Here is a 25374-nt window from a genome sequence, read left to right as displayed (position 1 = left end):
GCAACCAGTGAAGGCTCCGCGGATGGAGAGAGATGCAATGGCAGAATGGCACATTTGTGATCAATCTGGCTGCAGTGTTTTGAACTATTTTCAGCCTTGGGACCAGATAGGCTGGTAGTCCTAAGTAGAGACTATAGGAATAGCCAGTCGAGATGTGACCAAGGCATGGACTACAGTTCTCCTGCAGTTCATCAGGAGAAAATAGAGGAATTTCCTCAAGGCTCGCAGCTTCCAGAGGCATGAGGAGGAGACCCGGTGAATCTGGGTCTTATAGGAAAGATCATTATCGAATTTAAACCCAAGATTTCCAGCCGAGACCCTCGAAACCAGTGGAGAATTCAGCTCTGGTGGCCACCAGAGCTTAGAGGTTGGCGGGACCAGTTGGTTGAAGAATAGCATCTCAATTTTCTCTGTGTTCAATTTTAAGCAATTTTGAGTCATCCAGGCCAAGATGTTATTCAGGCATTGCCGAAAAATTGACAAAAGCCACCTCCGAGTGTTCTTTCAAGGAGAACATCAGCTGGGTGTCATCAGCATAGGAGATTACTTTCACACCGAAAGTCTCAACCAAGGTAGCAAGCGTGGTGAGGTATACATTGAATAGTAAGGGACTCAAAGCTGATCCCTGTGGAACTCCACATACAAGAGGCTGGGAGGAGACATAGTTGCGCAGGAATACGTGTTGTGAGTAGCTCTCCTGGAAAGACTGGAGCCAGGATAAAGCTGTACCCCGTACTCTCAGAGGTTTGAGTCTCTCCAGGAGAATCGGATGGGCCACAGTGTCAAATGCTGCAGACAGGTCTAGCAGCACTAGCATTGCTCCGCTGCCCTGGTCCACAGTCTCATGTACGCTTTCCGCAACTTCCAAGAGTGCAGTCTCCGTGCTATATCATGCTCTAAAGCCAGATTGACAGTCATGGAACCGATGAATTAATACCAGGAATTCAGAGAGTTGTCTCCGAACATCCTGCTCAAGAATATTGGCAGGAGCAGGCAGAAGAGTGATGGGTCTAAAGTTTTTATGTTCTGCTGGGTCGGCATCTGCTTTCTTGAGGATTGGCAGTAGGAAGGCTTGTTTCCATACTGCTGGGTAGATACCAGTAGTCAGAGAGGAGTTCCAAATCAGGTTCAGGGGGGCATTAAGACAGGTGGCCAGTAATTTAAAAAGCTGAGCCAGGCAGGGGTCTCCCGGGGATCCAGACTTACATTTATACAGTTCCTTGAGAGACACGTCAAGTGGCAATTGGTGGAATTCAGACCAAGTGCCATGAAAATCAGGAGAAATATATTGGAGGGGAAAGTAGAGTAAATTAATTGGATCTTTCCTGAAAAAAGTCTGACAGGTCAGCACAGAGAGTAATGGAGGGAGTCCCAGTACTAACTATAGCCATGGGTTTAGTAAAGCATTGGATAATTTTGAATAGTTCTTTCGCTGAATTGTCTGCTAGTTTAATTTGATTGGAACAGTGGTCCTGCATAATGTTACGCCGGCTGGGCCTCTTTGTACATGGACTTGAGGCATGGGGCTAGAATCTCCAAATGCTCTTTGTAAAACTGAACCGTCAAGCCATCTGGGCCAGGAGCCCTCCCACCAGGCACGCAATGGGTAACCTGGAGAATACCCCCCACCTCAAAAGGCACATCCAGGTACTGCCTATGAGCGCTGTCCCACAACAGCAGCTGTATAGATTCCAGGTATTCCTTTATATCGTCAGAACTGAGCATGTGGTCTGAGCTATAAAGCTGGGATTAGTATCTAACCATAACCTTTGTTATGTCACTAGTGGTAAAGTGACACTATTTTTTTATCATCTAGGTGCTCACTTAGGTATGGGCTGCACCTTGTCAGTCAAAGCAGTGAGGCTAGGGTCTTGCCCGCTCTGTCTCCGTCTCCATAACCGCCACATAGAAGCCATAATGCCCCCAAATGAGAACCTTCCTGGAGTAGTTCAGAGAGCTAGGTGACAGCTTTGTTGTGCCAAGGCAATGGGTGGCTGAGACAGTCAGAGTCAAACTCATTACATGGTGCCTAATTGAGAGATGCACCCGCGAGTCTAAATACCAGTCGTTGTTATCAAGTTGACTGCCATGAGCCTACACGTCGGGATCACACCCCAGTTCATGCTTTTGGGTGTTTTTATGTCCGAATTTGAGTGCCAAATAGGGAACTTAAAAAAAAATGGGTCTTCCATTTGAGCAATTACCCTTATCTTTGCCAGGTAAAGAAGGGCATAAGGCAACCCCACTTTATCAAACAGTCACTTTGCAGGGAAGAAATCCCAGTGGGCACCCCGGACCTCCAAGGAGAAATCCAGATAGAATGAGAGTTTGTTTCCCTGATGTTGGATTGCTCCCTTTTCCCTGGAGATGCATAGTATCGCATCACAGTCTCAATAATGTAGGAGGCATGTTATGATGATGTGCGCCGTGGCTCCAGGTGGCAACCATGGGCCCAGCTAACGGTGGACCCTTTCAACTGAAAATACATTTGTAAGAAGGTTGCCAAAGATGGAGCAGAGCAGATCTTCAATGTGCAATTTTCCCCAAGGTGATGGACTCTGACAAGTCTATGATACTGATATTATTCCTCCTAGAGCGAGCTTCCTAGTCCTTGCTCTTAACTTTGATGACCTCCAGGGCCTTCTCCATCCGCAGCATTCCAGTTTTCCCCATCGTTGTTTATGTCAGACAGATTCTGCTCAAGCCTATCTATGCAATTCTCATGTTGGTCTTGTTTTTTACCCTTTTTATCCAGTCTGCTCGTGAGAGTGTCAATCTTTGATTGAATGGTGCATAAACTATGTCTCATCTCCATGAGTAGCAACTTGATGTCCTTCTCAGAACCTCCCTCTGCAATCGACAAGCCCTCTCCTAAGTCCACCTTGGCTGACTGCACCACCTTAATCCGCTCGAAGGTGAGTTATGCCTAACTGCACTCATGTTTCCCCATGGTGGGTTGCCGGCAAACGTCATTCCCCAAGATCAGAAGTGGCTGGAGAGTGCTGTTATCAGGAGAAGAGGGGCTCTTCCTAGGAGCCCTCCTCAAAGGGGAAGCCAGGCTTGCCAGTCAAGGCCATGTGTCAATTCTTCAGCACTGTACTCCGGTTACGCAATGTTTATAGCATCAAGGGGTGCACCGTTATTGGCTATCAATATGCTAGGTGGTCAGGTGTATTTATGGATGGTCCTGCCTCATACTTTGGGTGTCAGGGGCACAAGCAGACCAAACCCACCTACAGGCCAATTTAATCTCTTCAATTGCAGGTTTGGGCCCACCAGCTCTGAAGCACCACATCCTTCCACAGCCTCCACGTCGCAGTCGGGGAGGGGGGGGGGAATGGACAGGGAGAGCCAGAGCCCATCTCCCATCTTGTATCAGAGCACCCCCCACCAGAAATGGTTCTCCTTCCAGCCTGCCTCTCTAATCCGCTCCTGCGGTAAGTGTTCTCCATAGCCATTGCCTCTGCAGTCCAGGAGCTAGTCCACACTGCCTAAAGGAGTCATGCAGGCCAGCACTATTCATCTACGTGGGCCCCAAGCCTTCGAGGTCATGGTGCTCTCCATGCACGGTCTTCCCAGCCTCGCTTTGGGCCCTATATGCAGCGGGGTGTACAGTGGGGCATGTTTTCCTGGGTTTCGTGCAAAGTGGCCAATGCCACAGAGCTCTATTCTGTTGCTGTCAACCTCCCTCCTAACGCAAGTGGTCCGCAGTCTCACTACAGTCACACTGCGTGACCTGGGCCATAGGCCACAGCCACGCTCAGTGGGCCACCACTCCTCAGTGCCAGCAATTTGGGCAGTGTGTCTGTGCTTTGTGGGTTCCACAGTCACTTCACCCCTCCCTCCCCCAGGACGCACCACTCATATGCTCTTTACTCAGATTTACAGGAGATTTTTATACTGGCCGGCAGAGCCTCCTTGAAGGACGTCAATCTTGCGATCCGGCTCTCTGGCACCCCGTCGATGGTCCACCCAGTTGATTGTGCTGGTAGCCTCACCTTCCCATGCCCAACTTTTGGGTACATTTAATACAGACTTGTGGAAAATCTTGAAAACAGCTGCCAAACTGCTAGAAACACAAAATTAGGAAATCAGAAAAAACAACACTTGGATTCATTTATTACTATGGAAAACAGAAATGTCTCTACTACCTCTGTATGGCACTTAATAAGATTGACTGCAAAAGAATTGGGTACTAGAATCAAAATGACACCACCCATTCACTCTTGCATAAATAAATAAACACCAATAAAAAAACAAAAAGCGGAGAGAGGTTGGCACTGTCAAACTACACATGGAATCACCTCAGGAGCTTGATTTGATTTCCTCCATCATTTATTGAGAGGAGAGGACGTAAAGATAATATTCTAAGACCCAGCAATGTGAAATTCTGGTCACCTTTTTGATCTTTTGATTTTCCCTTAGCAGTTACTCTAGATGTTTTCTTTTTGGAAGAGTTAGTGGGTACCCCAGCACAGAGAACCCCTCCAAACAGCACATTTGGAATTTATCAAGGAACACTCTTGTGCACTCAGAATGTAGAGAACCTCAATTTGTGTCCCTTCCTACGAGCTCAAGGGCATGGACCACCATTATTCGATTTGCATAAACCATTGGCTGTAGCAGCTAATTATTGTTTTACGATGCTCTGTTTTCAATAGGAGAGTTGCCTACCAGCCTTTAATAAATCTCTGTAAATTGAGTCCAGATAAGTTGTGTAGAAAAGAGTGCTTTGTTTTTTAATATTTTTGGTTCAATGAATTTAATATTTGTTAACATTATGTGCGGTCAGCCACAGTGCAATGCTATGTGAACATTAAAATGAGTGGGTAACAGTAACAGGTTCTCGAGCATTAGAGATGTTACTGTCATATTTACCCATAACAGCTCCCAAATATTTTCTTTAGTCTAACATGACGCTTGGAAGATGGGCGATTAGTGCCATCCAGAGAGGACAACTTCATTTTGTACTTTTTCTCCCATGTTCTTGTTTAGGTACACAGTGCATTCTTAGAAGCTCAGAAGAATATCTAAGCTAGACACATCTTTAAGAAGAACAAGACTGAAGCCAGTGGTATCAGCTAACCCTTTGAAACTGAAAGATGCACTAGCTGTGATGGTTGTGGGTTGCTGCTACCCAACTAGTTGGTTTTGAGGCTGTAAAACTGCACTGCTCTTCAACTCACTGAACATCGTTTGAGATTGGACGTGCATTGACCCGCCTGCTGAAGGTGCCTTTTACAGTGTGGGGCCAAGAGTGCTTCCTTCCCCCTTTCTCCTAGCCAGGGCAAAGCTTACTGGCCCTCCTGAACTAGGACCTTGCCCTACGTGGAAGCCTCCAGACAGCTTAAGGAATCGGATATGCTGATGGGAGCCTGAAACCTTAGTCTTACCATCAGACTATAGGTGGGCTGCCGAGAAAGCCACCTATACAGTATTTGATGGCTGTAAACTTCCACTGATGCCCTTGAATCTCACACCAGAGATTGGGTGGTCTGCTTGTGAAAGTGACTGCAATATATGCAGGTGAGGCAGTTGATGCCTGGCAAGCACACCACTCCCTGTAAATACCTTGTTTTTAATTGTGTTGCTTCCTTGACATTTTAACTTGCTTTTTTCTTCACTGATTCAGTTATTTATGAACAATTAGGGTCAAAAGCTATAAAGTGTACCAAGTTATTGAAGGTAACCCAATTTGGGTGGGACATCAACTTTGATTGAGTATGTCTTCCAAACTTCATGAGCATTAGAGATTTGAAAACTGTCCATGACTGTATTGCCTATTCCATACTCAAATCCAAAGATACTCTGTTTGATCCTTGCAGATGCGTTTTGAGCTTCACAAACATTAAAGCTTTGTGAACATTAGAGCCTCAAAAACATTATTTATCTTGAATAGTCAGAAGCCCAGGTAGCATTACTGTGTTATGTGGTTATCATACACTTTTTCACCACTTACTTAGGTCCCCCAGCACACCCGCATGCACCAAATGGCAGTTCGCAGAAGATCTCAGACAAAGTGACCCTTCGGGAGATCCGTGGGGCATTGCAGCACTGGCCCAATGAGGAGCAACTGCCCGATGATAAGCATGACATTCTTCGGGGTGTGTGAGGGCAACAAGGAACAAGATTTGTTTTTCCCTGTCACCAGTCAATCCTAGGCCTAGGATCTTCACTTCTCTTTCTTCACTCTTGTTTAAGGGAGCGAGTGACACTCTACACACCTCCCTAGGAACAGTGCCCCCGTCTTTTGACTTTATCATCCACTTTACCAGAATATTCGGTGCAACATGAGACTCTCACTCTCATTGTGAGATTAACAGTTTCATTATGTGATAGCTGCTAAATTTTTGTTTCGTGAACCTTCTATTCCCTGTGTTTACTGTAAATATATTATTATCCATGAAATATATATATATATTTTTTTTATCATACAGTATCCTCTAGCCATTCACACTTGTTGCAATAGTTGTATAGTCACGCTCCTCATTTCACTTGAATTATGTTGTGACTGCTGATCCATGGTTACTCAGAGACCCAAGAAGGCCTACTTGAGGCCCACTTTCTGTTGCATTCTTGATATCTTGAGCACTAATTACAAGGGACTCTCAGCTTTGCTTCCTCATAAGAGATCAGTGGCCCCTGTGGCAGCACACATTGGAGAATGCAGCTGACATTGATGGTTAGTGTTTGCAATCTAAGCCATAGGCTCATGGGCCTCATGGAACACATTATTACAGTGCAAACGTTCAGATTTTTATATTAGTACAGTGGAATTGGATGTGTGTGTGGAATCAAAGAGGTTCAGTTGAGAACCACATGAAGCCAGAAATTGGGAGATATGTGTAAATTTAGACAGCATAAAAAACAGGTAACACGTTTACACTATTAGATTCTATGTTGAAATAGTGAGTACATGCCTCCATTCAAGAGGCCCCTCCCGACACACGAAAGTTGTGATCCACAAAGTAAATTCAACTCTGGGTCAAGAAAGAAGATATGGAGGTTGCAAAAGAAAAGCTTCCAGAGGTGGAGAGAGAGAAAGAGAGAGCGAGAGAGAGAGAGAGAGAGAGAGAATCCCAGAGACACAGGTTGCACAAAGAGAAGGAAGAGAGGTGAAAGGGTAGATACATGAAGAGAAATGGAATAGAAGGAAAAAGAGAAGATAGCAAATGAATACGGACAGAACTCATGCACATGAAGCAGAGCTCTTGAATGTGAAGGCTCCAAAACTCTTCTGCCCTCCGATACCTGCTTTGGCCATACCTGTCTGTCCTAATAGCTCCCCTCTCCCCATTGCACTGGCATCTCTACGAACCTAGTTTGAGGTGTACTCTGTGGACAAAAATATGTTGACATGAATTATTTTTCATGAACTTATAAAAAATACACAGGAGGTAAAATGTCAGTCAGGCTTTTGCCTTCAAACGGTATAGAAGTTGTGATGCAACTGGATGTGATGGTATAGACAGCATTACATGAAAATGCTAAATGTATTGAACTGAAGGTTTGAGAAGGCTCTTTTCCAGTAACATTCAACTTTTAAGCAGGCCAAGATGTAATTCAGGCAAAGGAGTCTTGGATGTATGGGGCTGATAAAACTTTGAATGACTGATTGAAAGTTTTGGTGGTGGTTTCATTTGAGACGTTCATTCTTCGTTTGCAAGAGCAACGTTTGAAATATTGTCCTGCAACTCTGTCAGCATCCTGTTGACAACTAGATTGGAAATCTGACACAAACGGCTGTGAAATAAGACCAGTGTGTTTCCAACAGAGTAAAACAGAAAGTACAGGGAAGTGTGCAAACTAACTAAGAGGATGGTCATCACAAACAGATTGCCCAGCAACCTCTATGGGTCTATCTGAGATACAGAGATCCCATGGGGACCAACCATCAAGGGAACTAGGTCCTCTGCAAATGACCAGACAGATGACGAAGTCAGTGTTACCCATAATATTTTGCAAGAAGGTTGATTACACAAACCGAGCCTGTCCCGAATTTAACCCCACATGAATCTGGATAGCCAGTGTCATATTCTTTTTAGAAGAACCAGGATCTAGGGACCCTAACTGGTGGTACCAAAACCCCTTTTCTGAGTAACAGTTGTGCATCTATCCAGTTAAAAATATGATGTTTGTGGGTGAACGACATTTGGTAGCACTATGAAACAGCAGTGCATGTCAGACAGTTGTTGAGAACCATGCTGTGGCCCTTAAGCGGTATCTTCTTGGAGTCTATGAAATTACAAAGCCTGCTGTTGGGACTCCTGCAAATAAAGTGATGGATGTTCATTATTTTGCACCCCAAGCAACCTCAGTCTGGACTCAGCCATATGCCATTCAGTCTTGACCCTGCTCTAATGGGAACAGTCCATCTCAAACTACGAGGCCAGGTCCTCCCTGAACCAGAGCACAAAAAAACAAGGACTGGTTTTGTCCTAGTTAGGGCTCATAAGCCATGTATTCCTTGGTTCCAGTGACACAATGTGTAGGGGACCCACATCTGGGCATATTTGTTCCATTTAAAGCGACCCATTAATCGATACTAACAAGTGATGGATGGAAGGCTTGAATTCATCCCAACTATTGGTAATTATTAGGGGGTGCATCCCAGTCCACAGTTATTTTGCACACCATACCATCTCAGTTAGGACCCATCCACATGCAAATCTGTCTTGACGCAGCGCCATTGCAAAGAGGCCAGCTCGAAATGCAAGACCATGTCCTCCCTGAACCAGAACACAAGCAACCCAGTAGTTGAGAGCCATGCTGTGGCCCCTAAGTGGTATCTTCAGAGAGTCCTTGAACTTACAAAGCCTGCTGTTGAAACTCTTCTGGATACCCCCTTGTCTTGAGTGACTTTGAGGTTGAACCAATGGCCTAATTGTTCAGTAGACTAACGTTTCCACTGGAGTGATCTGTATTTAACCCAGTGAGAACGGGTTTTGATCCTAGTGGATCAGCTCCGTTTACATTCTAAAGTTTCCATGGAGATGGATAACAAAACATTACGTAGATTGTGCCAAGAAACTCATACATGAGCCTACACTGCATATTAAAAAGCATGTTATGTTAAGGATTGTAAAAGGGGTGTTCAATGATCTCTATATGCATCGATTCACACAGGAACCACTGATTAAGGTTTTTATCACATGACGAGCGCCCTCCTACCAAACTCTTTCTTCCCGCAGCAAAGCAATGTTGCTGCCACAGTTAGGGTGCAAGAGGACAAAAGCAGACATAATATTAGTTTTTATGTCAAATCAAATATCTAAAGAATGCCCCAAACAAGCTTAGAAATGGGTGAGCAACTAAGTTCAAAGCTAGTGTGGATGCAGATGCCCAACAACTCTTTGAAAACACTTAAAGAAAGTAAAATCTGGACATTTAAATATTGTTTCTGTTTTGGTGTTGTCTTTTCCATTGCCCAAGTATTGATGAGCAGGAAATGCAGTTACCCCATTTATAGTCATCTGCTTATTGTATTATTTAGTGAAAATTCAAGATTATCATTGCTTTCCATGCCCACTTTCCCACATACTCTCCCACAGCCAGTAAATAATTCTTACAGACCATCCTTTTATTGGTACAATTAACCGTCATTGTTTTTCAAGGTCAACATGTGCTTTTAACCCTACTTGAACCCAAAAAAAAGTTGCAATCTCAAATAAACAAATTGCATTTGCTTCGCTGGGCAAATTTGTTTGATTACACGCACAACAATATTCCCACAATGATTAACTCTTCATCGAAAGCCAGACAGGTTTTCCATTAATTTAATATTACCAATAGATATATTTACTATTATGATATTGCTAAATGCTGAGGGAGGTTGTAAGAGTGGGAACTACAAAACCTGATGGAGATAAGAACACATAAACATCAGATGTTTTGATTCCTGAGCCAGTATATTTCATTGCCATTGTGTGTTACAGGTGGCATGCAAGAGGAAGAAGGTATCGGCAAAGATGAGTTACAAGATGGTCGTCCAAGAATGGTAAGATGTTTCCCCTATTCAACATTTCCAATTTCAACCTTTCATTTTGATGGTGGTTTGTCTGTGGCTGTTTCACTTGTCAGAGGAGCTTATATGTTAAATTATATTTTGTGGCAGACGCTTTTTTGCCACGTCATTCTGCGACTATACCAATAAGGTTGTACTTCAACTGGAACTTTCCTCTATCAAATCATCTTACCTATAAAATGACTTATGGGTGAGTAGTTGTTTCAGAAGTGCATCTCACAGCAAACATTTCATCGTGAATCAAAGGGAGTTCCTATGGACCTTTCAGGGAGCTATTGAGACCCGCCATACCCCATTACTAGGTTGCACACCATGTATTCATATGTTGTATAGATATATAGATTGGGTAAATTCAATTCAATGTCATAAAGCTGATCGCAGCTAACAAATGCATGGTCACAGTTTTTAATCAGTCAAATGCTTTATTGCACATACTTTCACTTATGACAACTGGTGTGGTTAAAATAGTTGTTCTGGCCATCTGGCTGAGGTGAGTTTTTCATCTTATCAGGCTTAATAAAGGTTGGCGAGTATATTGAGTGATGCGTTCTTAGATTCAAATTCCAATCACCACATTTTAGTATTTACAGATTATGATGTTCACGAACACCAAGGCAGGTCAATGATTAATTAAAATCTTAGAGTACAACAAACTAAATGAAGAAGAAAGAAAAATAAAACATTGACTAAACTAATCATACATTATTGTAGCAGGACCTCGTTAGGCCCCCTCGCTAGTGCCTCCTTCCTCCGTGGGACTCCACACTCTGGACTGCTTAAGGGCTGCTGCTGCCCTATGATGATCAGTCCTTGGCAACCAGCTTCTCAATCCAGTATCAGGTTCTTATTTTAGTTGTTGCTGCCCTTTTCTACCTGCCCTGTCATTCCGTTTTCCTGCCACCCACTTCCTGTCACCTGCTTCACACCATCCGCCTCCCCAGAGCCCCTCCTAGAACTTACCTAATGGAGGCCGCAGTGCAGCCCCATTGAGCAGGTCCTCTCGAGCCCTCCTCGATTGCAAGTGCCTCCCTCCTCTGTAGGACTCCACACTCTGGACTGCTGATAGGTTTGCCCCTGCCCTGGCCATTCCTTGGCAGCCAGTTTGTCAATCCAGCATCAGGTTCTTATTTTAGTTGTTGCTGCCATTTTTTACCCCTATACCATTCCTGTGTCCTACCATCCGCTTCTCGCCACCCGCTTCCCACCGTCGCCTCCCCAGCACCTCTTCTCCCTCCCATGACCTACTTAATCAAGGCTGCAGTGTGGTCATGCCACAGGCGTGCCAAAGGCAAGCCCATCTGCACCTGGACAGCACCCAGTGCCAGGAATCCATGGATTATCCATGGACCAACACCAAACTGACTCGTCATTTGATTTCACTGAAAAAAAACATAAAGACACATACCTGAAATGGACCATTCTGGAAGTAATGAAAAAACGAAAGTTTGACCTTACTAAAGCCCTACATGTAAGAGAACAACGCTGGGTGTTCCGTTTACGAACCTGGGACAAAGGGCTCAATGATGAAATACCGTGGCTCCAAATGGGGCGCTGAAACCTCTAACAACCACCAGTAGATTAATTCACACTAACACATAGACTGAGTGTACCTGGCATACCATCACATGACACTGTGAAACCATCAGTACATGCAGTGCCCTCAGTTTTAAATGGGTTTACATAAAATGGGCTGAGTATACCTGTAATTATCACACTTAGCTGGCTTTTAATCCAAGCCGAAGTCTTGAGGCCAATAGGCCACATGCCCTCCATAGTCATCCTCCCCCAGCTGGAACCGCCTCTCACCCAGGCTTAACGCATGAATAGAAAAGTTAGCGCTGACACTCAGCGCTTATACCCAACATTGACATCCTCACCCTTATCACCCTTATTATGATCTTCCTTTGGAATACCTGTTTGCACAAGTGCATCAGACCAAGTCCAACCGAAAACTGCCCGCTAGTACACACACAACATCGCCCATCTGGGCAACTCTAGACTCTGGGTGGAATACCCCCCCTTTTTTCAGGGCAATCAGCCGCTCACCCATTTACACACCGGGTGCTTTGCAGTCACGCATCAGTCACACACAGAGCAGAAGTGTACTTCTGCCCATTCTGCAAAATCTCGCCCATCTGGGCAGCCAAAAAGACCTAGGTAGAATTTCACCTTGCATCACAGTAATTGGCTGCCCACCCGTTGCCACATCGGGTGCCTTGGCAGTCACGCACCAATAGTACATAGGAGCATGCGTGTACTTTTGCCAATTGAAACTAGGCACTGGCGCGTAGGGTACGGACCACCGCGCACTTTCCCTCAGTGATTCCCGTCACGCGTTTCACTTCTAATCAGAGCATGCGCGTAACTCCACCATTTTGGGACCAGGCACTCGCGCTTCAGGACACAGGAAGTAGTGCTCCGGGTTTATCGGCATCTCAGCCTACCGCTCCACACTGAACATGTGCACAGTACAGCCATGAATGAATCAGGCTTCCCCTCCAGGGACACAGGAAACCACGCACCTGATTTCACCTAGTACCACTTAAAACCAATTTACTTAAGTGAGCTGACTATAAAAGCACAACGGCTCTCCACCCAGTCCTACACCGGGGAGGAACGGGAGCAATCGCCTAGGATCCACGCAGGAAACTTTCAAAGAGGCAGTAAGGGTGTGAATGAGAACGGATTGAATGAAAGTATTTTGGGGCACTTAGTCCACCATAAGCACAATTGAGGATGAATGCGCTGTATGTTCGTACTTGAAAAACCATAATTCTCACACCAGCTGTGATCTATATGTTTTTTCCCACAGGTTCTGACAAACAGGGGTTTCTCCTCCCCTCCTCCCATGGGGGCCAGTAGCTTTGGTTTTTAGGGTAAGAACAGTGAGACACGTGCTCTCACCTTTGCATCCCCATCATGTACACAAATTGAGTGGCACTTGTCACATGAGTAGTCACTCACACAGAAACTCGATCAGTGCATGTATTGAGTTCAGTTATTCGCCACTACTACGGTCTGTTGTTATATATATTTTTATTCTCTCCCTACATTTTCTTTTACAGGCTTGAATCTAGGAGCCATCCAATTGTGGAGTGTGACACTGATCACGCCCACACAGTGGTACACTCTTGCCACTTTTGGTAAGAACGGAGCCCCCATTTACATTTTTAGGTCCTGATGAATGCCCTGGACCCTCCTGGGCCAAGACGGCAGAAACATGTCGACCTCTAAACACAACGGTTAGGGGACACTAATTCCCCCACATACCGTCACCTGCTTTTAAAACATCATATAGTTACCTCTCACATTAAAAAAACACAATGAGGATAACTATAATGATTTTTAATCTCACTCACTTATACACGGGCCCCCACTTAGTTTAGAAGTGCATCCCTGTCGTCAGGTGTATGCCCGCCCTCTATCAAACCAAGGTTTTAGAGGGCAAGGACTGGTCAATGATGAAGCATGACACCAGGTGGTGTGTGAGAGCAGTCCGTTACTTTTTGTGAGATGTCCTCACTCACAATATAACTCAAACCTTATAGTGGTTAGCACTTTAGGAGCAGCTCTTTTGTGGTTAAACATTCATAGTTGGAGGCTGCTAGCTCCTAAAACCCAGCGCCTCTTGTTCCCTCCTCCACACAGTGTGGAGCTCATGTGTTTTTGAGTACCAGCTGAGATGCCACCATTCCAATATTTTCTATGGAGCAGTTAGAAGTATCTTCTATCAGGGTGGTATCAGATTCCATGCCCCTCAGCTCCCAGATGTAAAATCTTCAATTAATGTCCCTGTGTCTGGACTGTGTACCAATGATCATCCTTAAAGCAATTGCTCACTAGCTTCAGGCTAGATATTACACACTTTCAATATGCGGGAATCTCTATTGTCGGGAATATGAAATAATTCAGCCTCAAAGGGTAGTTATGAGTCCAGATAAGTAAGTATAACCTGGATCTTAGGCATGTCTAAATAACCATATGTCCATTATTCACTTGGTTCTCGCATATCAAGCAAGGTGTGTGGGTTACCTATGCCAGCTGTATTGTCTGTCAAGTGGTCAATGTTCAGTGACATGACGTCATTATAGAAACAGAGGTGCCACAACTAGCAATGAACTTATAGTACCAAGCATACAATTTTGGAACGTGGGCTCTGCATACACAATAAAGATAGTGATGTCTGTGCTAGCCCATAGATTCCCAAGTAACACCCTTTCAGGATTCCCCATGATTTTCTCCCCTTTCTTGAAATGGGTGTCTTTTTGTCTAGTATGCCCACTCCTCTTGAACCCTAGGATAAAAGCTGCATGTACAAGAGTGGTATATTTCCTTCTCCCAGGAAGGTTGGCAGTTCCCAACAAATGAGCTTCTTGTTTGAGGATTTGACCTGGTCCATACCTCTTGATATCATTTGCCAAACTGTTAACATACATACTTCATAGGCAGTATTTTTAGGTGGTCGTAATTCCCATTGATATTCAACCATATATTTTGTTTGACATAAGCCCATAGCCCTATCACCGTTGGCCTGTAGTGCATATCTCAAAAGTTAATGAAAAATATGTTACCAGTGAAAAAGCCCCTTAACTCCCATCATCCTACTTTTCCTAACTGTATACCCCCTAATGGCCGGAATGTCAATCTAGATCAAGTCTGTTAGCCCTCCCATAACCGTAACTACCAGTAACTAATTCACTCCCTTCAGTCAAATAGGTCCTCTGAAATACAGTGTATGCAGTTCTCACAACTTAGAGAGCACCCTTCCCCAACTGAGCAGATAGAGTTGAGTTTCAAACCTGTGACTAACTGCATGACGTGTCTACTCATGGCACACCAGCAACATGTTGTAGTTCATATTTTAGGAGTTATGTCACCTTCAGAATTTAAGGTATGGTGCTCATATTCAGAGGTCGATTCAGTACCATCCGTCACTGATCTCATGTCCCCAACCCTAATGTACTGTCATCAGAATAGTGATTGGTCCTCCAATTGCATTGAGCTAACTGGCATTGTCACTTGAATTAGCATTTGGGCAGCCTCTGCACCGTGGTTCAGCTGCAGCTTTTTTACGGACAACCTGATGGCCTTACATTCACCAGGCCTTCTACTGGATGCCAAAGAAGAATGAATCAGAGTTGTTTATTTCCATAAGGTTGGCTGGGATTAGGAACATATAATCCAGGTGCATTGCCCTAATCTTCCTTTTTTAATTCTTCAAAGGATGTTTTCTGTTTTTCCACCATTTTAGTATAGTCTCGGAAGCATGATGTGTTACACTTCTTAAGGGGCCTGGTCATCCCTCTGATCCACTTTTAGAAATATGTCCTTGTCTATAGTTAAAGAATCCTGCTTTCCCACTGGAGCAGGGTCAAGACTGATATGCACATGGCTGGGTCCAAACTGAGGTCGCCAAAAAGCTATGGATTGGGATGCATCCCTGAGAGATTGCCAGTGACTAAGACTAATTCAAGCATTCTATCCATCACCTTGTCCTTGCACTTGACACCCTAAGAGCAATGAGTATGCCCAACCGTGAGTCCTGTGCTCGCTGTGTTACTGGAATCAAGCAACTCCCTACTTCTCCTAGAAACTCCCCGATTTAAGCGAGCCCGGGCAGGTGGTAAAACCTTTGAGGTCTGTGCCACCCAACAATGGAACATGCTCCCCTTAGCCCTACGCAACTGCCAAGCAGAACCTGCTTTTCGCAAATCTCTGAAAACCCACCTCTTTTCTTCCTAAGACTGCTTTCCCGACCCTGTTCAGCCGGCTGTCAGAGTCTTCAGCGCCGGGATGCCCCGTTGGGGCCGCTGCGTGCTTTATAAAACACACTAATAATAATAATTGTGGATGAAAACCGATGGATTGCGATGCGGCCCAATTGGTTGCCACTGGCTGAGATAAATTCAATCATTCCATCCAACATTTGTTTGCAGTTAATTGAGTGCATAGACACTCCTGGCAGGAGCTCTATGAAAAGGCTTTATGATGAAGCTGGAGGGGAGAGCCACTGATGGTACAAACATGCACAGGTATTTTTCCGGGAACATCTAGAGGTGACATCCCTTTGTTCCATGTAGCAGGCCCACAATAGTATGTTATTCCTTTGTGTACAACTTTCTACATTCTCGGCTCTCTTCTCCCATATCTTAGAACTCACTGTGACTTACTGGACAGCACCTTGAAGGTATTTTGTGTTATCCTCAAGTCAAAGAGGCAACCTTCAGCTTCTGTGACCTGATATACTACATTTCTCAGGACTTATTGCAGAAGGGCCATGTTTATGCCAGCATCCCTTATTTTGGATGCCACAGCTGTCTTTGTGTTGCTGTCTCATTAAATGATAACTTTAGTGAAGAAGGATTTAGAGGTGATGCGTTTATTTTCCCTTGCATCCTGGCCATTCCTAAAGCCCACAACCTCTTGACCTGTGGAGGGTTTGGTATATTTGTCCATTTTCCCTAGCTTGTGCATCAGAATATGTTTGTCTTTCTCCATCATTCTGTACGTTATTGGTCCAACAGGTTATCCCTGTTAGACAAGTGTTCAGATACCAGCAAATGGTTCTTGTCACTTCAGAGGCACACTCAAGAGATTATTAGTACGTACTTTTCTGTGCATGAGGAATCACTGTTCTGGATGAGTGCTTACATCTAAAGGCCAAGAGAAATTGCGTAGTGTTGGGAGTTACTGTTGTATAGAGCACACCTCATCTATCCTGTCTTGTTTAAACTTGAGGCATGATTTAGAGTCTGGCAAACGGGTAGTCCATCACAAAAGTGATGCGTATCCCATCCACCTTATGACGTGCTATAGGATATAATGTACTTGTAAACTGGATAACTCTCTCATCTGTGATGGAGTAACCCACCCACCAAACTCTAAATCAGATCCTTATTCCTCCATATGCGGCATGTGTGCCCAGTGGCAGCAGGGGCATGGTCGTTCATCCTAGTGGGGCGCCAGATGTTCAGATGGTGTGAACCCAGCGCAGAGGTCGGTCTGACCCAGATTCTTCTCTCCCTGGGTAGTACTACACAGTCCTTCCCTCTTACCTTCTGTGCCTGATATTGAGGCCTCTTCTGCAGGGAACTGGGCCAATGAGTCCAAAGCCATCTGTAGGGCGATCAAACCTCTCCCAAGTGTTACTTAGGCCCATATCACTTCCCATCTGATCTCTCCGACCTTTCGTTCAGTTCTTAGGATTTGTTGGATGTGGGGGTAGGTAAGACAGGGTACAGTCTCTCACAAATTGCAAGGCATGAAGTACTCCAAAAGAATGGCAGACCCACAACAATGGAATCACTAGATGCGACCAAGCCCTAAGATTCAGTTGAATGGTCGTACATGTTGAAAATCCTGAAGGGGTGGCCTTGGTCCTAGATTTCTCACCTCGGTCAAACTAGTCTATGTGACCACATAGCTACATTTGGAGTTCTTGGTGTGGTGTTGGAACACATTATGCTGAACAGAGGCATACGAAAGGGCGTCTTTTTTCACCAATCCCTTTTGACCTGGTACTGGAGCCACTGGCATGCTAAATTAGGCAGGATACATTCATCGGAGGGCTTAAGGGGGTCCCTACATGGGATGAACTGGTATTCCTGTATGCTGACAATGTCCTGTGTTATGTCAAGGTACCAATGAAGTTGTGAACAGAATTATGGAAGTCTTTAGGGTTTATAGACAGTACTCTGGACTTTGCATTAACTGGGACAAGGCCTGTATTGTACCCACTGACCAAGTGGGACAGGTTGTCTCAATGTTCCTTTCCTTTAAGAGTGGCATACAATCGGTTTTGATACCTGCATAAATGAGAGCTGACTGTGCTTTATTTGACTAGAATTTGCATAGTGTATTAAAGACTTTCCTGAGGGATGTCAAAGACTGGAGTGCGCTACTGCTCTCATCATGGGTAGGGCAGCTGTCTTCAAAAAATGTACCCTTCAAAAATGTGTTTGTCTGCTACAGAAAATAGGATATCGGTTGCCTGACACCTTCTTTATAAAGGTGGATTCGGCTTTCTGCAAACTGCTATGGGTAACACATCGGACAAGGCTGACCCAAACGGTGTATGATGGGGCCTTTTAGTTTATCACAGCTGACAAAAGTGAGTAAATGGACGGCTGCACCTCAACAGACATCGGCATTAATGAATGACAGACATATAGTGGGTAATCAAGGGTATCCAGGTGCAATATGGGTTACAACCAGTGCTTTAAATGGGCCGGTACTCACCGGTACTGAGTACCGGCACTTCTTAGATTTATCACTCGGAGTACCGGCACTTCTCTACTGCCGAGGAGAGTACCGGTACTCATGAAACGCTGGCGGCCTTTTTTTTTTATATAGCTAAGGCACTTCTATAGACCTGCGGGGAGCCCAGCTGAACAATTCAGTGTGGGCTCATTTGCATGCCATCTGGGTGTTCACAGACATCGAGGCAGCCCAGTGATGGTGTAATTAAGAAAGCCATGGGAGGTAACCAGGTTCAAATGGCTTTAAAGCGTACCCGATTCTTTTGTTAAGTGTCTGCTTATGTTTGCTTGCCTGTGATTGTTGAGAAAAACGAGAGAAAGGGGGTGGGGGGGAGACAATAGAGACACTCTTTGACGTTATATTAGCGGAAATGTGTGGAATGTTTTGTGGGTGCATGTCTGCTTGTTTCTTTCTGTGTCACTCGAGAACAGCAAAAATTTATGTTGCACATTTTACAAAACAACGAAAAGTTGAAATATCGCCGCCTTTGGGTTTCGTGTTTTTTGTTATAAGTAAACAAACCTGCTTTGTTCATTGAAAGATATTTCCCATGTGTTTTGGTATGTGCTGCAAGTAGTATCGAAGTCAATAAGTATGGCATGATTGCCCTAAGCCCCGCCCCCAAGCCCCGCCCACTCGCCACATTTAAATGAGTGCCTGCACTATTTTGCTCCCATTTAAAGCACTGGTTACAACTCTGATATGGAAAATCCCTTTACAAACACTGCTGCGATAGCACGATTAGGGGGAAGGGCCACCAAGAAGATAGGAAACAGACTTACAGAGTATATGTCGCTGTAGGACAGTAAGGAGCTAAACGAAGTGAGTCATCCACCACAGCGCTTCTATCTGTGGGCAGTGGCGGCTCGCTGAGGGAGTGCTATGGGACAGTGGGGCGGGGCGGGGGAGAGGCAAGGTGGGTCGGTAGTGGAGTCCTACATATGACAGACAGGAGTAAGGTAAGTAATTTTAATAAATAAAACAATTTACCTTGCGCTCGCTGCATCGCCAACTCGGCGATGCAGAGCATGCAAGGTAAATTGTTTTATTTATTTAATTACTTACCTAACTCCTGTCCATCCTATGTCGGACTCCACTACCGCCCCACCCTGCCCCTCCTCCGCCCCGCCACCCACAGCCCTCCCTCGGCGAGCTGCCACTGTCTGTGGGATTCCTCACACACAAAAAAAATCAGATAGGCTGATTAGTAGCAATGCAAGCTTTCTTGTTGCTCTCCCGGTCTTTCTCTCTCTCTCTCACTCTCTCTCTCACACACACACACACACTCACTCACTCTCTTTCTCCCTCACTCACTCACTCTCACTCTCTCCCTCGCTCACTTTCACTCTCTTTCTCCCTCACTCTCACTTTCACTCTCTTTCTCCCTCGCTCTCACTCTCTTTCTCCCTCACCCTCACCCTCACTCTCCTTCACTCTCACTCTCTTTCTCCCTCGCTCTCACTCTCTTTCTCCCTCACCCTCACCCTCACTCTCCTTCACTCTCACTCTCTTTCTCCCTCACTCTCACTCTCTTTTTCCCTCACTCTCACTCTCTTTCTCCCTCACTCTCACTCTCTTTTTCCCTCACTCTCACTCTCACTCTCTTTCTCCCTCACTCTCACTCTCACGCTTTTTCTCCTTCACTCACGCTCTCTTTCTTCTTCACTCTCACTCTCTTTCTCCCTCACTATCACTCTCTTTCTCCCTCACTCTCACTCTCTCTCTCTTTCTTCCTCACTCTCACTCTCTTTGTCTCTCACCTCACTCTATTTCTCCCTCAGTCTCACTCTCTTTCTCCCTCACTCTCACTCTATTTCTTCATCACTCTCTGTCTCCCTCACTCTCACTCTCTTTCTTCCCCACTCTCTTTCTCCCTCACTCTCACTCTCACTCTCTTTCTTCCTCACTCTCTTTCTTCCACACTCTCACTCTCTTTCTCCCTCACTCTCACTCTCTTTCTCCCTCAATCTCCTTCTCCCTCAATCTCTCCAGGAGAATCAACAGCAATGCAAAGTTCTCTTATACAGACAGACAAGATCATCGGGTTCAGTCTGTCTGCCCATCCCCTAACAGCTGTTAAATGTTAGAATCCACTTAACACATGCCCTGTTTCCATGCTTAATTTATGGTTCTCATTTAGAATGGTATGTAAATCTACGATTAAAGCAATTGGGTGGTGATATATAAAACCAGTATTTACGGCTTTTTGCCACTAACCGGGAAACACATTACAGTAATACATTTAACTAACTGTGTGCTCAATTATGTACATAAACGATTTACAGTTATGTGCCACCCGGCATTATCAAAAATGCGATGCTGTGCTTCTTTACTTGCAGTACATATTGCGGCATCATTCTGAACACGTAATTATTTTGAAATGTACAATATCGATACTGCCCTTTCATACTATTACTGAGGAACTCTAAATGAGCATCTGTGTGTGAGTGAATGAACACCGAGATGGAGGATGAATGAATGAATGAGTTAGAGGGGAGTGAGGAAGACTGAGTAACTGAAGGTACTTACTTAGCACCACTTACTCTTACTATATGCTGTGTACACATCTTTTTTGGGGATTTCTATGTGATTGACAATTACTTTTTCCCTTCATATTTCCAAAAAGGAACTGGCATTTTTGACCCCTAAGGTCAAATTACCTAAGCTAAGATTGAAGCTATCGTGTTGTAATCATTTAACGTTGCAGGTGTACAAAAACAAACAAGCGTTGGTTCTCCTCATGTAGATGGGCTGACGAGCTATGAAGTCAGGACCCGAGTGACTTGTCCAACCCCATGTAATACAGGCAACACATCGCTGTTGAACCGCGCTGGGAGGGTTCCCCTTGGCGTGGCGTCAGTTGGGAACGTGGTAACTTCGATCAGGACGCAGCTATGAAACACTGCTCCTTGACAAACTCAGCTGCCAATCAGTAATGAAGTGCTGATCTTAGACAAACCCAGCTGTGGGACTCATGAACCGCAGAGTCTAGCAGCCATGTAAATAAAAATGAAGTCTTTGGTGTCCATGAGACATCTTGATCTTGGGGCAAGACATCAAGCCCTTGGAGTTACTCAAGTTATCTTTGTAGAGGTTGTTGAGTGCAGGTCCAGTCCTTCCCACTGCCAGGCAATAGACAGCAGGCCAACACAGCAGAGCAACTAGCAAAGTGGTAGTCCCTCCTACAGTTCAGCAGGCAGCAGGCCAACACAGCAAAGCAGTTAGCAAAGTGGCAGTTCCCCTACAGTTCAGCAATCAGCAGGCAGCAGGCCAACACAGCAAAGCAGTTAGCAAAGTGGCAGTCCCTCCTGCAGTGCAACAGCTCTTCTTCCTGGCAGAATCTCCTCAGGTCCCAAAAGTGCACTGAGGTTGGCAAGAGGGTCAGTATTTATACTTTGGTGCCTGGTTCTGGAAGGTGGAAGAAGCTTCTAGACAGTGGCTTTGAAGTGCAGGGAATCCCCTTTCTCCCCTATCCTGGCTCCAAGCTGGCTGGAGTAACAATACAGGGTTGTTAGGACTAATGTGAGGAGACAGGGCACAGTCTATTCAGGTGCAAGTGGGGCTGTGCTTATCTCCCCCCAGCAAACCAGTTAATGGCATATTAAAGTCCATCAACGTACACCTAAGCTCCCATCCCTAGAGGGAATGCACAAGACCCAGCTGTCACCCACCCCAGATGTGAACTGGAGACAGACACACAGCACAGAATGGTGAAAGTAAGGAAATGGTACTTTCTGAAAGTGGCATTTTCAGACCTGCAACTTAAAATCCAACTTTACCATAAGTTGTGATTTTAAATTGTGAGTCCAGAGACACCTAACATAAAAATGTCTATTTTTTCCCAATTGCAAATTCCACTTACAAAGTGTAATAAGGTAATCACAATATTAACCTATGGGAGAAATAGTTACCATGCTTTAAGTAGAGAGCACATGCACTTAGTACTGGCTAAGAGTGGTAAAGTGTACAGAGTAGTAAAGCTAGAAAAAAAAGAAATTGAGCAAAAAGTGGAGGACGAAAGCAAACGGTTTGGGGGTGAATCTGAAGAAAGGGCCAGGTCCCACACGTGTATATATCTATATATACATTCATTGAAAAAACAAAGGTTAACAGTACGGTATAGTTAGGTGAAAACATTGGTGAAAATGTGCCCTTTTAAACTAATAAACACATAGTAATTCACCAGTTATAGTTATCTCAAGTAACCACAACTCAAACCCTAAAGTAACTATGACTTGTTCCCCTGCCATGCACAGTGATGTCATCAATGATGTAATTTCAGATGTTGCAGTCATGATATCAATAATGTCATGGAACATGTAATTAGTGATGTAATATGGGTGCTAATTAGCAGTGCATGGTGAGGGTGAGAGTTACTTGAAAACTTCAGTGGTTTTGTTTGTTAAAAACAATGTTTTAACTGTCATTCTCACCTACATATACAGTCCCTTTAACCTTTGTATTTTTCAATATATTTCTAAGGTTATTTGAAAGGTAAATTAACCTATTATTTCAATTCCTAACTAGAATAACACTTTAACCTTTTATTCAGTGTATTTCAATGTTTTTAAATCTAAAATAAGATACCCATTGCTGTGCATGGTTGCTGGATTTGGCACTGCCAGACTCTGTGTCTGGCTTCCCATGGGTACCCACACCCTCTCTGCGCCCAACTAACTATATCATGTAACAATGTGAAGGGTTTCATTTTAAGTAAGGCAGACCTATTGTCTTTGTCAAAGTGTAAGTGGGTTTTTTGGTTTTATAAAGGGGTTAGCACATCAACTTATATAAAACAGATCCATTGGCTTTGTCAAAAAGTCACCAATATCTATAATAAAATGTATATTTCATAAATTGCCGTGTTGTTATGTTTAGTAATAGTGATTATATTTTCAATAAAACATTATTTAAAATAAAATATTAAACATGTTTTTGAGTCTGTTTAAAAAAAAAAAAATCATACTACAAAGTGTAGCCATTGAACCACTAGAGGTTCCTGCACTCCAGCTGAACAGCATACAGTTCCAGTTTAGAGTGATAGAAAAAATATGGTAAGCTCTCCATGGGTCATGGATTCAATGACCCAGGAGACTTTGGGCCATATGTAGGTAAATTACATTTACCGATTCTTAAATACCGAATTTTACCGATTCGGTATTTATGAATCGGTAAATGTAATGTAGGTAAAATATTACCGAATCGGTAAGTGTCGGTATTTTAGAATCGGTATTTACCGATTCGGTAATGGCAACTGGCTTCCCATTCATTCCTATGGGCCTGGAGGCCCATAGGAATGAATGGGAAGCCAGTTGCCATTACCGAATCGGTAAATACCGAATCGGTAATGGGGGAGGCATCATCATGGGTGGCAGGGTGTCACATTGACACCCTGTTGCACCCCTGATTCCTGCATGTGTGCACATGTGGCACACATACATGCCCTAAGGGCATGTATGTCTGCCACATTGCACACTTCAAAGTGCACGAAAATGCTTTTTTACAGCTAATCATCATTTACCACCAACTTTTAGTTGGTGGTAAATAACGAATCCCCACACCAACCACACACTCCCCCTACATATCATTTCAGGATTCGGTATTTACCGAATCGGTAAAATTATCCTTATCCTGAAATGTGCCCCCTACATACCAAAAGCCTAAATACCGGTCGGTAACGGGATATTTACCGAAAATCGGCCGTTACCGACCGGTATTAGGCTTCCTACATATGGCCCTTACTGTTTTATTTTTGTGTTTGTTGGGCTGCTGCACTCCCAGTAGCCTTCCAGAACATTAAATAAAATGCTTGGTGGTGCCCCATTTTTTAAACAAAGTCACGCACACTATATGGCAATTATGGCAATTATGGTGGAAGCAAAGGGAGCCCAAAGGCTAACACGGCCCCTACTAGCACCAATACCGAGTGTCGGTGGAAGCCAGTAATTACTTTTTCCAGTGGATGCCGCAGGGCCCGGTTCAGGCACCAACAACATATGGCAATGCTGTGGGCTGTGGCGGGAGCCCAAAGGCTCCCGCAATTCCAGCTGGCTCCTTAGTCAGCACCTAATGTGGAGCTACGTGGAGCAAGCTCTTTCACTTTGCTCCCGCCTGGGGGAGAACAACATTTTTTGCTCCTCTCACCGGGGTGGGTGCAAAGTTGTGTTCAGTGCCAAGGAGAGTGTGGGCAGGGAATAAAGATTATATTACACGCTTGCAATTTCCCAGTCAGGGAAGACAGTCTCCCTGGGGATGAGGTCCCCAACACACTGCACCAGTATCTGGCCCTGGGGAGTGGGGCCCCTGGGGCCAATCTACGACCACGGCATTCCCTCACCCCAATGTTGAAAACTCAGCCACAAGGGGATGGGGTGCATGGAGCCTAAAAAGGATCAGGGAAGGGGGCCACAGGCCCCCTTCCACATTAATAAAAGGCGACCCCATGACCTCAGAGGACTTTGGTCCTTAGGGTAAAAAAAGTCACTGATTGAACCCCTGGGAAAAAAATGGCTTGTGGAAGGAAGAAATACAATGCTTTATACCTCACTTTTGCCTTTGACCATTTGAAATTCTCTAAGTGTTTTGTGCCTTAATAGAAATACATTTCACACATAGCACTTTTTCTAGTTCCTGTCACCCATGCTGCAAATCCATCTATGCATGTCCCAACAATTGAGGTGACAAATATTGTTGGCTGGGGACGGGGTACAGAGAATAGTGTGTGCTCTGATTGACCAAGCATTGCTTAATATGAAAGCAAATGCTGGGCATGTAATAGATGTGTGACGGTGACAAGCGCTTTAAATCGGATGTGTGTAAAGTGAGTGCCATCTTGCTGGAGGATCAGACAGCATGGGGCCGGCCACTCTGTAGGGCACAAATCATAAACTACTTTTACTTCCCATGGAAAATCTTTCATTTGAATTACTGCATATAATGTTGCATATGATACGTCTCAACTCCCAGGCAAAGCATCTGCCAAAGCCAAAGCATCTGCCAAAAATCCAAGCAAGCGTCAGGACTATCATGCTAGTGAGTGGAGTAAAATAAAACAGGAGGTTAGGGGTGACTTTCTTGTAAATGTACTCTGG

The 25374-nt window shown here is 44.6% G+C and overlaps 1 protein-coding gene across 1 annotated transcript in view; it reads left to right on the top strand.

Moving 5' to 3' along the window:
• LOC146785045 (chymotrypsin inhibitor-like) overlaps window positions 1-25374 on the top strand; it is a 78115-nt gene that overhangs the window by 38704 nt on the left and 14037 nt on the right. Inside the window, exon 2 of the mRNA XM_085636024.1 lies at window positions 9936-9997. Within this exon, the coding sequence (XP_085492150.1) occupies window positions 9936-9997 (62 nt within the window). The remainder of the gene's footprint in view (window positions 1-9935; window positions 9998-25374) is intronic.

The sequence above is a fragment of the Triturus cristatus genome, chromosome 11, assembly GCF_964204655.1.
Source record: "Triturus cristatus chromosome 11, aTriCri1.1, whole genome shotgun sequence".
NCBI lineage: Eukaryota > Metazoa > Chordata > Amphibia > Caudata > Salamandridae > Triturus > Triturus cristatus.
Note: the sequence above shows the minus strand (reverse complement) of the source record. Positions and strands in the feature narration are given on the sequence as shown.